General features: G+C 38.8%; 4 protein-coding genes across 5 annotated transcripts in view; all 4 read right to left on the bottom strand.

Moving 5' to 3' along the window:
• Positions 1 to 774: 774 nt before the first annotated feature.
• Positions 775 to 3302, bottom strand: LOC134179939 (gastrula zinc finger protein XlCGF57.1-like). 2 transcript variants are annotated; one of them, XM_062646989.1, is made up of 3 exons: positions 3277 to 3302; positions 1556 to 2658; positions 775 to 1504 (listed from the first exon to the last, which is right to left on the bottom strand). In XM_062646989.1, exons 2-3 carry the CDS (start codon positions 2625 to 2627, stop codon positions 861 to 863), a joined length of 1716 nt encoding a protein of 571 aa, XP_062502973.1. In that variant the 5' UTR covers positions 2628 to 2658; positions 3277 to 3302; the 3' UTR covers positions 775 to 860. The 2 variants fall into 2 exon arrangements, with proteins under 2 accessions (XP_062502973.1, XP_062502964.1); XM_062646980.1 differs by lacking the exon at positions 3277 to 3302 and having other exon boundaries at positions 1556 to 3257.
• A 5022-nt stretch (positions 3303 to 8324) lies between these two features.
• Positions 8325 to 9137, bottom strand: LOC134179953 (uncharacterized). Its single transcript, XM_062647000.1, has 2 exons — positions 9078 to 9137; positions 8325 to 9019 (listed from the first exon to the last, which is right to left on the bottom strand). Exon 2 carries the CDS (start codon positions 8954 to 8956, stop codon positions 8390 to 8392), a length of 567 nt encoding a protein of 188 aa, XP_062502984.1. The 5' UTR covers positions 8957 to 9019; positions 9078 to 9137; the 3' UTR covers positions 8325 to 8389.
• LOC134183762 (gastrula zinc finger protein XlCGF49.1-like) lies at positions 9020 to 9855 on the bottom strand. The gene is made up of 2 exons (XM_062651369.1): positions 9146 to 9855; positions 9020 to 9026 (listed from the first exon to the last, which is right to left on the bottom strand). Exons 1-2 carry the CDS (start codon positions 9823 to 9825, stop codon positions 9020 to 9022), a joined length of 687 nt encoding a protein of 228 aa, XP_062507353.1. The 5' UTR covers positions 9826 to 9855.
• Positions 9856 to 17174: 7319 nt separating this feature from the next.
• Positions 17175 to 18515, bottom strand: part of LOC134191678 (lysosomal thioesterase PPT2-A-like) — an 8236-nt gene continuing 6895 nt past the window's right edge. Inside the window, exon 7 of the mRNA XM_062660301.1 lies at positions 17175 to 17508. Coding sequence (XP_062516285.1) covers positions 17365 to 17508 — 144 coding nt within the window. The 3' untranslated portion in view covers positions 17175 to 17364. The remainder of the gene's footprint in view (positions 17509 to 18515) is intronic.

The raw sequence follows: 18515 nt of genomic DNA, 5'->3' as shown, positions 1-18515 counted from the left end.
TTCGATCATGTCCAATTCTCTTAGATCGTGCAATGGAAGTATATACATAGGAGCTTTTCAGTATAAGTAGCAAACAATTGGTTGGTAGGTTTTATCTTTCATGCTAGAGAGAACTGTCACACTCAATAGATAATGTTTCTCACATCTCACGGCTTCAAAAAATTATCAAGAAAAATCTATTTCTCTACGCAGCGATTGGATGTTGATTAGGGAGTAGTTCAAATTTTAAAATTTTTAAATTAAATCTAAGATAACAAATTAGAAAACAATTATCAAAAAATTTAATATATACACTGTAGGCACAGGCTCGCAAAAATCTAAGAAAGTTTCACATACTAATGACCAAGCATCTTTACAGAAGAATTATTATGCTTTGATGATCGTGATCAAACGTTATAGTACTGAAAGTTTGTATTCCAAATTTTATATTTTTATTTTATTTATATGTCCATAATTACTATGTTTATCAGCTTTATCGTAGAAGATTGTGAGCAGTATTAAATTATAGTGTATTTCTATCACGTTACAAATCCAAATTGACTTATTGTTGTGTTGTACTACTACATATTAGTAGGTTGCAGAATGAAGTATGCAAATGTGTTATTATAGATCTAGATAAAGTGAATGATGTGTGAATAGATGTACGACATCGACAAGTAAGGGAAGAAATAGGAGACTCGAAGCAGAGCCTGTAGTTTGTGTGCTTAAAAATACGTGCATGCTTTCTATTTCTGTCATGTAGAATGCAACAACAACGCAGTTAGATTAAGCAGGAACCTTTTAAATACACAATATACTTCAATATCCGAGCACCAACGTTTTGCACTGCACAACCAGTCATTCCTATCTAATCAGACAACTTAGTCAACTTCAATTTTCAAAGATAGTTCACGTCTGCGTGAGCTGCAACTGTATTCATCATTCTGTCTCAGTTCATCAATTAACTCAAGGAGGTCGGTCGTAGACACACATTTTTCTCTTGGTTTATTAATCTCATCACGACTGATCATGTTGCATAAACGAAGACAAACAGATGAAAATTGTGAACATGAGTCGTATAACTTGATAAGAAGACAGATTAGTTGGTGCAGATCTTCTTCATATGACTCAGCACGTTGACATATCTTATTATGCACGAGACAAGATGCTGCTGGGTCTAACAGTTTGGCGGTCAGTCGAGATGTGATAAATATAGTGGTAGGGCTGATGTAGCCGTGAATGATTCCCACTTGATGATGCAAATAGTCAACTGCACAGACAATGCCATAAGAAATATCAACTCTATCACGTACATTCATCTCATCATTCACGTCTGAATCGGCAAGCACATCAGACAAAGACGTTACAACTTTCTCCATCACCAACATGTCACTACACGTAGACACAGTCACACCATATGTCACAGCTATATTGGGATGGTTGAACATAGAGAAAATAGCAGATGAACTGCAGACACCATTGGAAGGAATGGATAGAAATGTAAATACGCTTCTATCACTAAACACTAACAACAAAATTACATAAAATGTTGAGTAAACTGATAAAAACACATTACTTGAAGAAGTTTGAACAGATAAATGAGTACCACTAGAGTTGGACTCAGAGCTGCTTGCAGATGATATCAAATCTGTGTGCTTTTGAGCAATTGTGTCTTCTCGAGTATGAACTTCCTGGTGTCTTCTAGCTACTGCTCCAACATCCAAGCCTTCTCCACGATGTTCACAATGGTATTTCTTTCCTTTTTGATGAGATCTTTGATATGGCCTTTCTCCTGTGTGTATTCTCATATGAACGTTTAGATTGCCAGGCTGAGTAAACTTCTTTCCACACTCACTGCATTGATATGGCTTTTCTCCTGTGTGTACTCTCGTATGAAATTGTAGACCACCAGATCCAGCAAATTTTTTCCCACATACTTTGCATTCGTATGGTGTTTCTCTTGTGTGTATTCTCATGTGAACTTGTAGGTTACTAGATCGACGAAATTTCCTTCCACACTCACTGCACTGATATGGCATTTTTTGTGTGTGTATTCTCATATGAGCTTTTAGACTGCTAGGCTGAGTAAACTTTTTTCCACACTCACTGCATTGATATGGCTTTTCTCCTGTGTGTACTCTCGTATGAATTTGTAGACCACCAGATCGAGCAAATTTTTTTCCACATACTTTGCATTCATATGGTGTTTCTCTTGTGTGTATTCTCATATGAACTTGTAGATTACTAGATCGACGAAATTTCTTTCCACACTCACTGCACTGATATGGCATTTTTTGTGTGTGTATTCTCATATGAACTTTCAGACTGCTAGGCTGAGTAAACTTTTTTCCACACTCACTGCATTGATATGGCTTTTCTCCAGTGTGCATTCTCAAATGAACTTGTAGACCACTAGGTCGAGCAAATTTCTTTCCACACACACTGCATTCATATGGTCTTTCTCCTGTGTGCATTCTCATATGAACTTGTAGACTACAAGATTGAGCAAACTTCTTTCCACACTCACTGCATTCATATGGTCTTTCTCCCGTGTGCAATCTCATATGAACTTTCAGACCACCAGATTGAGTAAACTTCTTTCCACACTCACTGCATTCATATCGTTTTTCTCCAGTGTGTAATAACATGTGTATTTTGAGATTCGACAAGAAAAAAAGTCTAATAAATTTATTGCAGTTAAATCTTACAAGTAAACTTCTTGCAGTCGAGGTGTATGCAAGGGAGATAGTTAGGCATACCAAACGTTGATTGCAAACTGAAGAAAAACAATGCATTAACGTCCACTATCTTACATAAAATCAACAGAGAAGTTAAAAGAAATTCCCGTTCAACGAATAATAATGACTCGCCAAATAACTCAGTATCTACTAATAGCATGCACCTTCTGTACGATAGGGTCCCCTAAAATTTTCACTGTCCCAAGAATGCACAAACAAAATTCAAGGAAACTAAATGTTACTTTCGATATAGTCTAGGCGCAAACGCAGGATATTACCGCAAATAAAATCTGGTGTAAATACATACGGGACATGCTAGAACTAACGACGAACGAAGGGAACCGTTGTACATAAGCTAAAGCAGTCCACCGTCGATAAAGCTCCTATGCTTCAATCGAAGCTCTAGACACAACAGCTAATTGTCATATAGAGTCGAGCGAAAAACCAAGAACATGTCTACAGCTATCGCGCACGCCGGCTAGCCTAGCACGCAAACAGTCCATGCACTGCTATAAAACAATTGTGTACAAACATGTGCGCGAAAAAGGGTTACACTTACAGTTAGTGACGAACACAACTAGGCAGCAGATACGGCGTAACGTGCGCTAAACATTATATGGGAGTGTACGTACATGTATCTACTCTCTGTACACACATATACAGTGTACAGATGACAGACCGGTATATATGTATATATTTATACGGCTTTGGTAATGTCTTTACCGATCGACGTCTGACTTAACGCTAATTTCTCTAGGTAGTGTTGTGATCTTGTGTGTCTGACGTCTCTAGATACGGCTGTGGATATCTAGGCAGAGCCGTGTGTGTGTGTGTGTGTGTGTGTGTGTGTGTGTGTGTGTGTGTGTGTGTGTGTGTGTGTGTGTGTGTGTGTGTGTGTGTATGTCATCACTGTTATCAGTGGACATGCCATCACATATAGACACACACACACACACACACACACACACACACACACACACACACACACACACACACACACACACACACACACACACACACACACACACACACACACACACACACACACACACACACACACACACACACACACACACACACACACACACACACACACACACACACACACACACACACACACACACACACACACCACACACACACACCACACACACACACACACACACACACACACACACACACACACACACACACACACACACACACACACACACACACACACACACACACACACACACACACACACACACACACACACACACACACACACACAAACACACACACACGGCTCGAGTGTCCAGCCGGTCGTCTTCTCCCAGAAAGATGATTCTTGAGGAAGACTGGCCGGAGACGTACTCATGGAAATCGACATTCGAAGTCTGAAGACCGACCGTCACGGGGACTTAGCAACCGTAGATTCTAGGTCATGGTCTTTTCTGTGTGTCTCGAGCATTGTAGATATTACTCTAGATTATTATCGCACATAATATGATATGTCATGGAATAAAAATGCATATAATTGCATTTTGTGTGGATCAACTCAACACTCCCTCATACAGAAGGTCACCATTTGAGATGCCTGTCGTACGAGTAGCTACGAAAGCATCTAGAACTCAAGCTACATCTTTGATGCTTCATGAAGCATCGATTTTTAAAACTAATTTTTTATTTTTCTCTTCTATGTACATTGCAAAAATTTCTAAATTTGAGGACCTCCTGGAGCCTAAGGACAGTTTTCTGGTGCCAAGTTTGGCTGCGTTGCTATGGTAACGACAACTTGTCCGGGAGAGCGCTCAGCAGCAAGTATGTGTATACCAGCTGTCTGCACGGCATGTTTTTCTAGAAAGATTCTAAGAAGTAATTAAAGAAGCGGATGAAAATGACGATGTCCGTCTTTCTCGGTTTTTGCCAAAATGGGTGGAGCCCTCAACTTACTCTTGCACAGCCCTTCTTGGAGTGGCGATAGGGCGTTGCCCATATAGCAGTCTGTAGTGTCCTTACAGACATTTTATAACGTTAGACATTTTTAGACATTGTATAACAAATAAAACGTTGAGTTTTAAAATAAGAACATGCCATCAATTGTGTAAGTCATTTCGTTTAATTATTTTATACAAAGTAGCTAAAATAGAATTTGTTGTTAAAATGATCTTACGAATTACGTTGTAAAAATCAGTTTTATCTGTAGTGCGCGTATCTAGTAGATGCTTTCTTTGTGCAAATCAACAGTTCGTAACTGCATTCGTCGATGTCTACGTTTCGTTCTTTCGTGCATATATTTATCGTCATTTGCTTGGCCAATTAAATATTTGTACTAAGAAATACCATGTTTCAATGTTTGTGTGTGCCTGCACGGGAACTACACCCATGTTATATTAGAAAATATATTGTTGTTGTTGTTATTATTATTATTTATTCAGATTACCTAGACATGAAGCTTTTCGAATTGCCTGCTGAAACTGATAGTTATTAATTAGTAATTCTCCTGCGTGCATGTAGTCGTAAGCTAATAATGACCAATATTGTGTAATTCACTGTGAGGCAACAAACAATCGTGCAAACAGACGTACGGAACGTGAGACAAGTCACCCGTACATATAGGCGTAGATACAACGGGAGCCACGGGGCCATGACCCCCAATCAGCAGGTCACTATAGATCTATATAGAGAGAGTTCATCGTGAAAAAACGAGCTGAAAGTGAAAGAAAACGAAGAGCTCCACTAGACGGCACTAAAAAACAAAAACTAAGCTCTAGACTATTAGTCATTACTATACCAAATGACAAAGTTTGCTATTTGTATACATATAGTTAGCTAATTAGCTAATAACGGTACATTGTACAACGTGCATGCATGTGCGACAATCGGTGCAAGCATGGACGAAGGTTATATAAATTCAAGTTAGACAATTAATGCCGTTACCGCGGCACATTAAATATTGAGGTTGGCTCTCTAACATGGATGCCATTCCTAGACGCCTCTGAAGTGCATGCATGGACAAAAAGATCATGTGACTGTCGGGTGAGCGGTCGGGTCGACTGGCAAGTAGGCGGGCGGAGACCGACGAAAGGAGAAATGACAAATGAGCAAACGAATGTCTGATGTCATCAACTATAGAGATGAGCGATCGTGCATGCAGTCCAAAAATAAACCTAGAACTGTTCAGGACTTGTCCCGCGAGAGGAAATGATACTCTAGACGAACGTAACCCAGTTGTACATGACTCATCGAGTATGCACGACCTTTTCCTGCTGTGCTATTCTAATGCAATTATCGTGAATAGTAGCATAATAGAGCATACCACACATGCCAAACAGGATAATTATTATGTCTATCGCTTGTTTCTATAGCGATCGAGTTCGTAATCCATACTATAATTACATGCACATCCTCCCACTTGAAAAACCTCACAAACAAGTTGAAACTCAAGACTCTACCATTCACCTCTGAGATACGACTCTCTAGACGCTGACGTGTCTCCTCAAAGACAACCACTAGCAAAACCAAATGTAGAAATGTATTATTAAAAATAACTATGATTTTACTCTGTGTTGCGGAGGATGCACGCATGCAGCTAAAATTCTTTCCATTATGACTAATAATTATAAAGTCTTGTGATTGTATTCTAGAGATGAAAAGGATCGTAGTCCTGCAGCAGCCTCTTGCACTCGTTCCACAATCATCTTCCAACGTTTCGCACCTTTTACCTTTCCAGTTGGAGATATGATGCTTAGATAAGATTTGAAAGTCGGTGGAAGGTTGAGGTAGATATGTTTCCACGATTCCTCTAGGTTTTGATCTCTCGTGCACAGATCTTCGTCTGTCGGACGGTCGGACTGAAAATTAGGTGCAGACGCCATACATGCAGGAATTGTGATACAGGAAAGTGAGCTGGTAGATCGAACAACCAATTATATCAGAGATGACGATCTGGGCGTTAACCTCCGACTTCCTCATTTGCCTAACGTTGAGATTTCACAATGATCACGTGATTGCATTCTCAATTTAATTTAATTAACTGTCGATATGCACATGTGCCTGTATAGGTTTCTGTGCACGCGGAAACATGCCTGGCTAATTAATTTGACCACCCGGATATGTTGACGTCATCACGCACGTGAATCTTCATCAATACAGTACGCAGTATTGGAGACCAATAAGAAAATGTGTTAGCCACGAACGCCGTTGTCAATAGAAATCTACAAGATAACGCAGCTACATAACTAATTAATTACCTAGTGCGTGAGGAATATTGTACATACTATATCAATAAATTATCCAACAACGATATCTATTAGTTAACAACCGCTGAATTAAAATTTGCCAATAGACTTTAATTAATTAACCGTTATTTTCTTAGCCAAAATAAATTCCCGTATGTTTCATATTATATATGTTATCTACATTAATTATCTACATATCATCAACACCATTGCTCAGCACTGCTTAGCTAATTAGCTAACATGAAAAACGCTTGATTAGTTTGTGAAGTCTTGTCGCTAATTAATATCCAGTCCAACCTCGGACAGTTTACTATGATGTACTGTACTTACATAGATTAAACAACTTACTAATCAGTATTTTGTTAAAATCGCTATTTAAATTGTATTAACAAACTATATATTTATATAACACGTAGACCGTAGCGTCTTACCATATTGCACTAGGTCACTTGGTAATAAAATAGATATACAGTAGGTTAATTAAATTATAGTAGTAAGCGCACAATCAACGTGTTGTATTTAGATTGAACTGTATGTGGATCTCGTACACATAGATCTTTGTCAGCAGTTTTCATGAACAGACAACTTGGCTTCACTCAATCTACATACCGCATACACTAAATTTTATTTTATTCCTTTTACACCAGTTGTTGTGTAGATCAGCCCAATTATTATATGTTGAATTAAATCAGAGAAACAATCCTATACATTGTACACATGTATAGCTGCAAAGAAAACAATATGTACATACACCATCCAGCCTCCAAATTTGTACTAATCTGTACTGCAAACCACGCTAAACTAAATCTCTAATTTCAGTCACTTTTGTGCAGGAGGAACTTCTTCAATTAAGGTGCAAGATTATTGACTGTCACATGGCTGCAGCAGACATCCTGTAAAACCATCATTTAAACCTCTACAATGTTGAATCTATTCATGATTTGATCTGCTGGAATGTTCTCACAGTATCCCTCAATCTGTCTATACATGTGACGGTGAGGATTATCGTTAGTTAGCTAGTTCACCATACACAATTCCCTCAATAGTCAACTAGAGGTCCATTGCACTCGTTGCCATATAATACTGAATACAAAGTAGCATCGAGAACAGCATCCGGCCACCACTGCATGCAGGAGCTTAGAACCATAAGAGTTCCAACATATGCCACTTGTAGAGCTGAATTGTTGTTGTGTTTTTAAAATAAAATTACAGTTTTGTTGAAATAAATCATAAACAAATTAAGTTGCACGCTGACAATTGTGCGAATTATTTGCTTTACAGGTTCGAAGGAGCAAACAATTTCCTTATTTTACATACCATAATAAATACAATCAGATGACTTGCAAACCAATTGAGAGAATAAGCTAAAGTGTAGACGCAAACACTGCTTTCAACAAATGTATCTAACTTTACAAACACAACCAGTCAATTCATATCTAATCAGATAACTTAGTCAACTTCAATTTTCAAACTTAGTTCATGTCTGCGTGAGCTGCAACTGTATTCCTCATTCTGTCTCAATTCATCAATTAACTCAAGCAGGTATGTCGTAGACACACATTTTTCTCTTGGTCTAATAGTCTCATCACAACTAATCATGTTGCATAAACAACGAGAAACAGATAAAAATTGTAAATGTGAGTCATATAACTTGATAAGAAGACAAATTAGTTGATGCAGATCTTCCTCATATGACTCAGCACGTTGACATATCTTATTATGCACAAGACAAGATGCTGCTGGATCTAACAGTTTGGCGGTCAGTCGAGATGTGATAAATACAATGGTAGGGCTGATGTAGCCGTGAATGATTCCCACTTGATGATGCAAATAGTCAACTGCACAAACAATGCCATAAGAAATATCAACTCTATCACGTACATTCATCTCATTATTCACGTCTGAATCGGCAAGCACATCAGACAAAGACGTTACAACTTTCTCCATCACCAACATGTCACTACACATAAACACAGTCACACCATATGTCACAGCTATATTGGGATGGTGGAACATAGAGAAGATGAACTGCAGACACCATTGGAAGGAATGGATAGAAATGTAAACAAGCTTCTATCACTAAACACTAACAACAAAATTACATAAAATGTTGAGTAAACTGACAAAAATACATTACTTGAAGAAGTTCGAACAGACAAATGAGTATTATTAGAGTGGGATTGAGAGCTGCTTGCAGATGATAACAAATCTGTATGCTCTTGAGCAATTGTGTCTTCTTGAGTATGAACTTCCTGGTGTCTTCTATCTACTACCGCAACATCAAAGTATTCTCCGCCATGTTCACAATGGTATTTTTTTTCTTTTCTTTGAGATCTTAGATATGGCCTTTCTCCTGTGTGCATTCTCATATTATGAACTTTTAGACTGCTAGAGTGACTAAACTTCTTTTCACACTCCTTGCATTCATACGGTGTTTCTCCTGTGTGCAATCTCATATGAACATGTAGATTGCTACATTGAGCAAAATTATCTCCACACTCACTGCATTCATATGGTCTTTCCCCTGTGTGTATTCTCATGTGTTTTCGTAGACCACCAGATCGAGTAAATTTCTTTCCACACTCACTGCATTCATATGGTCTTTCTCCTGTGTGTACTCGCATGTGTTTTTGTAGACTACCAGACTGAGCAAATTTTGTTCCACACTCACTGCATTCATATGGTCTTTCTCTTGTGTGTATTCTCATGTGTTTTTGTAGATGACCAGATTGAGTAAATTTCTTTCCACACTCATTGCATTCATATGGTCTTTCTCCACTGTGTATTCTCAAATGAACACGTAGATTACCAGAGTGAGTAAACTTCTTTCCACACTCACTGCATGCACTCATATCGCTTAATTTTTCTCCAGTGTGTAATAACATGTGTGCTTTGAGACTCGACAAGAGAGTCCAATAAATCTATTGCAGTTAAGTCTCACAAGTAATCCTCCTGAACGGTAGCTCACAGTGTGTGGGAGATCAGGATTCCCAACGTTAATTAATTGATCGCAGACTGAGCAACTGAAAAAAAGCGACAGATTAATGTCCACAATCTTACGAAACATCAACATTTAGTAACTAAAACAATACAGTGCAACGATCTGTCGCCTACTAAACGGTAGCTCAGTACCTTCTTCAATTTCTATAAGATGAAATCCTCTAGACTTTTCACTGTCCGATCGAAGACTGTAGAAAAGAAATTCAAGCCAACTCAATGTTGCTTTCTGTACAATGAAAATCTTGACAGAACACCATAAATAACGACATACGGGATATGCTAAAAACTTGTGACGAGCGAAGAGAGCAGTCTAACATTTGAGAAGCGTTTCAACTAATGCTATACACACAACTGCTATTTTTATTGTTATTTATAAAAATTAGTGAGAAAGAAAAACATCTAACGCATCCAAAAATTAGAAACAAAAACTAAAACCTCTAGATTAGAAATGTGAAAAAGTAAAATTAATTAAATTAATTAATTGAAAGAAAGAAACTCTAGAATACACTAAAAGCCACCAACCAGAGTATCTACCCAAACATACATATTAGATTCTAGATATTCTTTTTGGGACTCTAGGCGTCCAATGTTGAAAATGCATGGCACTCAGCCCTCGCGTTTGTCATGCTTCGCCGCACTAGCAGCGAAGACAGGCTCGATGCACAAAGAAATTCCGTTGGGCTACACTGCGGTGATTGAATCGTTTGCCGGAGAAATCCGAGACGTACTGTATGAATGCTAGCTGCTTCAAGCCTTAATTAATTAATTGATTGTTGTGTAGAGTGGCCATATAGGTAGATTGGACATATATTGAAGTGACGTTTTAGTATATCGTTGTTGGAGAACTGTTGTTTGTCGAAATAAATGTACTGAATATTGTTATCTAGGAGACATAGTAACTGTAAATGTACTATAGCATGCAGTGCATTTTTCCGTGTAAATTTAAATTGGATGGCAGCTTGTGCAAAAACAGTAAATGACATTGAGAATCACGTGTCTGTGTTTTCACTCTTAATTATGGTTCAAATCAGTGTCAAATTTAAAATTCACGTTTACGAGAAAGCATGACAGTACTGACTAGTACATAAATCATGTCATGTACTAAATTCTTTTTCCAAACATAATTTGTGTTATAGCAGAGTAAGGAACATGTCCTATCAGTATACCTGTCCGGGTGTAAAGTCACAAGGCAAATGTGTGACGTCATAAAGTTAATGACGTCATACCAACTTGTAGTCGTTTGTTCCCCCTCTTCAGCTAAACTCTTGATCCGCCACTGGTTCCAGGGACGTCAGCGAGTTACCATTGCTATATACTCTAATTATTACACGTACGTCCTCCCACTCGAAGACTCTTAGATAAACTCAAGACACTGTTTCACTTCCAAGCAAAAGCTTCTAAACTGATGTTGTCACCTCGAAGACAATCATGCAGCAGAACCAAACGTACAAATAAATATCATTAATTAAATAATTATGATTTTACTCTGCGTTGCAGGAGATGCACACATATAAGCATTTATTTGATAAATGATAGACATCCAATATCAATTAGCTCTCTCCTCTAATTATTTATTTATTTTTTACTTATTTATTTATTTACTTATACATTTATTTATTTATTTATGCATTCATTCATTCACTCATTCATTCATTCATTCATTTATATGTATATATATTTATTTATTTATTTATTCTTGACAATATAATTGATTCTGTCTTGTGATTGTACTGTAGTGTCTCCACACAGACGAAAAGATCGTCGTCAGCTGAAACAAGCGAGTCGAGCAACACTCGTTTCACAATTGTCTTCTAGCGTTTCGCACCTTCTTCTAACTTTGCAATTGGAGATATAATTTTGAAAGTCAGTGAAAGGTTGTGGTACCTAGCTAGACGTGTTTCCACGATTCCTCTAGGTTTTGATCTCTAATCGTGCGGAGGTCGTCGTCTAGTTGCTTGGTTTCTGTCAGACAGTTGGACTGAACATCAGGTGTTACACACGCACGCACACACACACACACTTGGGTCTTTGGTAGCCTATTCCAAAAGATGATGGCCAGTGGCAAAAGGAAACGTGTCAACTACGTACTGGCTCTTGACATTCATGTCCTTCCATGTCAAAGATTCTATAGACGCTCTAGGTACATGTAGGAATTGTTGTGATAGAAGAATATCTGAGCTGGCAAATCGAGCAACCAAATCTGAGCTGGCAAATCGAGCAACCAATTAAATCAGAGATGAGGATATGGGCGTTACCTTGGGACTTCTTTATTTGCGAAACACCGACATTCCGCAATGATCACGTGGTTGCATTATCAAGTAGTTAATTAATTGCATGTCGATGTGCGCACGCGCGCTACAGTCAACTATTCACACGTCCAGTACAGTATGACCAATCTTTATACACTACACTAGCTGTACTGTATCTAACACTGTAGATAGATAGTCAATGGTTGCCGATATCAATTTATATGTTAACAAATATACCATACCATGCATTGCTGTTACAACGGAACTGAGTGCGTATTTAGACTATACCTAGACTGTACATTTGTAAGAATAGTAGTCGTGCAGTAGCCTCTTGTACTCGTTTCACAATCATCTTCCAGAGTCTCGCACCTTTTACTTATTTGCATGCAACTGGAGATGTGATGCTTAGATAACTTTTGAAAGTAATGTTGCGGTAGATATGTTTCCACAATTACTCTAGTTGCTATGTATGGATTGCTTGAATTGATGTATGTATAATTGCAGTGTTACTGAGCCTTTATTTAAGGACTGGATTCTTTCAATACAAACGGAAAAATACATGTGTGTTTGCATGCATGTATGTATATACATTGTTTGAAGAGTCGTTACCGAAATCGGTTGTTATACCCACCTTTTTGACATCTTGTCTAGCAAGATCCCACTGCAACAACTGTTACCACATGCACTATATATATATATATATATATATATATATATGTAGGAAACATCGCATACTATACACTCAACAGGCCCGTAGCCTGGCTTCAGAAATGGGTGGTGTGTAATACACCAAATGGACCAATGACGTCACATACATGTTACTCTTCAGCCTTTCGAATTATATAGTTGGGACATCAAACAATTCGCTTGTTGGGCGGAGAAAACACAAAATACTGGATAATACGTAACCCAGTATAAGTGACCAAGTATTCGCTTGAAGCTGTTTCGACAGTCCCGGTTTAAAATAAGCTTTCGCCATCCATCGACGGGCACATGTGCTGCATGTGTTTCAAGCCGGCCAGCAGCTTCGTCTTCTCTTTTCTGCTGCAATGTCAACTTTTGCGAACTACAGACGAATGCAGGCGACCTGCAGACTATCGCGAACGACACCATATTTCAAAGTAAGAAAAGGCTGCGTGATAGCTAAAGGTGGAGCGCAAAATTGCAGCGGTTTGCGAGCGCATGAGGAACAAACATTTTGTGACGTTACGACCCACAAACAAACGCCAGTACAAAGCAAAGTACAAGAAACCAGTCACCGCCATGCAAGGGCACTAATTGCTTTTCGAAGTAGAAAAGGCCGCGTGCTTTAGGAGTGAAAAAGAGCAGATAGCGGTTTGCGACTACATAAGAAAAAGTAACCATACGGCTGCGTCCAGGCACGGAGCACTTTTCTTTAGATATGTAAACACTACAATTAGAAACATATTATATAAAAATAACGAGAAATGTACGGATTGCATGAAAACAATAGAGAGAATTTGCCATAATAGGAGCGCATACAAATTTAGAGGCGCGTTTTTTTGCGTACTACACGCGTCAGTATATAATACATTGGATCGAAAGTGGACCTTCACGGCTGAGCGAGCAGTTCGTCCAACCTCCCCCCGAACTCCCCCCAGCTTACGGGCCTGCTCAAGCAATCGTAACGCATTAAAAAGTTCATGTCGGTATAAACAAATTGGGGAGGCCTGGTACCGGCACCTATATCTATAGCTACGCCTCTGCTTGGACTGCTTGACATCTTCGAATGTAGAAGAAAGACAATCCAAACATGAACAACACGACAACGACTCCGAATACAACACAGATAATGGTAAGAGCCTTTTCGTTGATCAATCCGTTCGTCTCGTCTCTGAGCTTTAATAATTAATTGTCACATTTACGTAATTACCTTCATCCAAACGTTTCTTTAACGTCGATCCGTAGCTTCTCTCGACCATGACTGCCGGCCATTCGAGATCCGATTCTATCTGCGTGAGTTTCTAAAGCCACGCACAAAGACGGTGACAAGCGTTGAACGGGACCGCTTTGAACAAGAGGCCAGAATATACGACGAGACAGAACCGAAACCTGCGTAAAACACCTTCATCGTCAGCCAACGACTCCGTCCTACAATCGTACGGTTTTCTCCGATGTTCACGACACCGTCACTCGATGCTGCAGGGATATTGGCATTAGAATATGGTGGAGACACAACGGTCGCTTGTATGACCGCATATGTTACTGTGTCGCTCGTTGACGAATCGGATAAAATGTGGAGTGAGAAAAAGGTGAAATTAAAACGAACAACAGCATGCCGCTCATTGCACTTTACAGTGCACCAGTTGAAGGACGCAGATGTTAACCACCGTACTGTACCAACTTGTACACTAGAGCAGGAGACGTCACGCGCGAGCACGGAAATATAAGTAATGAATTGTAACAAATCATGCACTCCCATTCTTAAAATTAATTAATTAAATTAATGTAATCATTACCCACATGATTTATATATATATATATATATATATATATATATATATATATATATATATATATATATATATATATATATATATATATACATATACATATAGGAAACGGTATCCCGCTGGTTGATGATGTCTTCCTCTCAAGTGTTTAGAGAGAAAGATGATATGAAGCCCAGAGATTCAAAAACTAGTAGTGGATAGAATAGACCACCTGCTGCAGTAACACTGACTTCATGCCTGGCATCTTTTCACATTCTGCTACTTTTGCTGCTGCACCAGAACTGATCGCTGCTTTCAATATATAGGAAGGCAGCAAAGAGTTACCGATTGTAACATCAAAATATCCAGGTCGACCATCCATGAAATCTGGATGATACACATCTCCTGGTCTCCTTGAGCAGTTCTGTTCTTTTCTGAAAACAAGCAAAGCTTGGAATATCACAAAGAGCATTGTGACATTAAACATGTAGCGGACCCTAGAGCAGCTGATTAGGTGGTCACCAAATGGATCGATTATAGAGCCAAAGCAGCATAAAACATGCAGATGACGGTGGAGAGGAAACATTGGAATGCTGAGCCATGTCCTGATCGTAATTACGAATTCATGCGGAGGAATGGTGAGGCCTAGATTGGAGTTGGGTCCTGCCCGCAACCAATTGCAAGCCCCACATGGGTCGATAAAATTGTGTTCAGACAAGCTGTGTCTTGTTAACTCCCCTTTCCATTAAGGAGTTGAGAACCATTACAATTTATCTGTTTCTGAATATATATATATATATATATATATATATATATATATATATATTATCCACTAACAGTGGGCAAACAAATCACACATACTCCCACATAACATTGTCAACATTACAGATGGCTACTGTCTGTTCCCCATAAGTGTGAACTTTGAGAATCATCAATATCTCTGCTGTTTTGTGAACTTTCACGATGATCTCGGTATCGTTAGAAACCGCTAGGTCTGGCATTTCTGTTTATCAAATTATCTAAGCCTTTCCTACAAACGAAATGAAAGGATAATACTTTAGCATATCAAAAGACAAACGGGTGGAGCAATGGTTATTATCCAATTATCTTGTAAGACCAACAGATCAGCAGCTGGAACCATTTAAGATAATTGGTGTAACATGGTCCAACTGGAGCAGCTCTTACTAAAATTTTTTGTCATTACTCACTTCCCAGTTCACACTTACGAGGAATAGACAGTAGTCTGTCCAAAATCAATTCAGCATTATACCGCCAAAGACTAAAAGAAAGTTGTTGCAGTAAATGCTGGATAGCTTTAGAGTTATTACTATAATTTTTAAAATCTCTAAACAACTAGGAGACCAAACTCCCCGTGTCTCTACAACTAGAGGGTAGAAGTCACATCTAGCTGCGTTAACTTCATCTTCATACCATGTAATTTTCTCGGAGTCTCCTCCAGCAGCTGCTGCTCCTGGTTGGTGCCTGACTGTAGAAGTTATGATGCCTGTAGGGAATTCCTAACGGTCACATAGAAATACGCAGCTTGGCCCTGCATACACACACACCACACACACACACACACACACACACACACACACACACACACACACACACACACACACACACACACACACACACACACCACACCACACACACCCACACACACACCCACACACACCCACACACCCACACACCCACACACACACCCACACACACACACACACAGACACAGACACAGACACAGACACATACAGACACACAGACACACAGACACAGACACATACAGACACACAGACACACAGACACACAGACACACACAGACACACACGCGCGCGCGTACCCATTGTGGGTACACTCAAAACTAAAACTCAACACCAAAAAGTATATGGTCATTACTGTCTAATGCTAATCTACATAGTAACATATTATATACATTATTCAATTTATTACAAGTCCCAGGAAGGACTAGCCGTACCATCTATACTACATCTAGCTAGTATCATTCTAGCATTGCTACACCACAGTATTGTAGAGATTTGCTGATGAAAATGACTAACAGATTGACTAATTGAATTGACTAATTTATGTTTAAAGAAGCTCTACGTGCTATAATCTTGAGCACTTGAAGGCTAGAAGGTGTCCAAAAGATCCAGAGTCACAACTACGAGCAGATGAAAAAAGCTGTCTGTGCTGAACACATTGAAATTATGTCATTCGTCCTTCTCCATCTCTCCTGCTTCAAATGCTGAACCTCGATAACTTGCAGCTTGAGTGAGAAAAGACGGTTGTAAAGAATTTCGTACCGATAAGTCAAAGTATGCAGGTAAACCGCACTCAAAATCAAGATGGTACACATCCCTTGGTCTTGTTTGGTTGCTACTGCTACATCTAGCCTCCTGACAACAGCGAGAATCTTCAAGTATATTTTAGAATGGCTAGCCTTGGCTTGTAACGACAGTTTCTACCGTTAGATTGTTGTACGTTTCTGCATGATCCAGCATGCAGTCATAAAATAAATAAATGTATGCGCACTCCAACACAGTCGTTATTAGATTTTTTGATTTACAAACACTTAAAGCTAGTTTTAGTTAAACTAGCACACATCAAGTAAGCCAATAAAATCAACAATGCACTAGCAAAACTATTCTAAAATCTACATGCAATAATCCTACCATTATCTCCTATTGGTTCGACAATAACCGAGTCCACCATTCGTGACAGGTCACGTAAGCCACTTTTCAATACAGCAATCAAACACAGTCCTATTGCGATGCCAGTATATATGTTGGACACCGGTTATGTTGTACACGATAAAGTCGCCACGCTCATCCAACGTCTTCAGTCCTATTGCATCATTTTGATAACCCTGTCACATAAAATGTATAAATAAAATAAATAAAAGTATGCAGAGACTTGACAAAAATGATGAGACAATCTAAATACAAGTCAGTCTGTCCATTGCCTTAGACTAAAACAACATTAAACATTGCGAGAGACTAATATCTAAGTTTAAGGAGTTCACTAAATTATGGTATAATAAATCCATGTGTTTCAAAATAGCATAAATCAAACAGCTGGATTCAATTTGAAAAACACTTTGTACCTGGTGGGGTTGAGGTTGCAAGCAAACCCCCTCTCATATGGCCGCACATGAATAACCTACACCGTAGCTATTAATACTTTGGACGTGTTCTGTATAAACTGGGCTCCCATTAACCTCGTTCTAAACTTTGCATTTCTATGCGGGTAATGGACAACAGTGCGGGAGTGTGGAAACAAGATAAGCCTCATGTTGCCAGAAACTACTCTACTGCTCCTAATGTTTTCCGAGACTCCAAAATTAGTTTAGAATTTTTTATGAATCCTTATTTTTTTGAGAATTTGATGTGCAATATTGCCCAATTTTTGATTTAATTATTTGTCTATTTTTATTCTCTCAAAGTAATTCAATTCTCTAGACAGTCCACTGATAAGATCGCGTGATTTCTTGTATAGTAAGTTGACTCTCCACATAAGCGGTATATTCCACGAAAAGTAGTAGTGGCATTTTGATTTGAAACCGGAAGCTGTAGTTGAGAAGAAAGGTCGCTCACTTGCCGCTGAGTTGGCATCTTGAGCTGCAAACGTCCTTCTGGTGGCCATTTTTTGGCAAAGTTTTTCATGCGCACGCCAAAACCCAAAAGCCTGGACAACCGACAATTTTCGAGACCAAAATATTATTTCCTGTTAGCCTATTATTTTTTGAAAGCAAAATTTTAAAAAAATTATTACACAAAAAAACATTAGGAGCAGTAGGGTATTCACAGCATCCGGATTTCCATTCAGCCACTAGTGGTCATTCTCTTGCTGGCAAATGCTCATGAGCCTTGTGTT

This window comes from Corticium candelabrum, chromosome 1 (assembly GCF_963422355.1).
Source record: "Corticium candelabrum chromosome 1, ooCorCand1.1, whole genome shotgun sequence".
NCBI lineage: Eukaryota > Metazoa > Porifera > Homoscleromorpha > Homosclerophorida > Plakinidae > Corticium > Corticium candelabrum.
The sequence above is the reverse complement of the archived record's forward strand: the minus strand, read 5'-3'. Positions and strand labels throughout refer to the sequence as shown.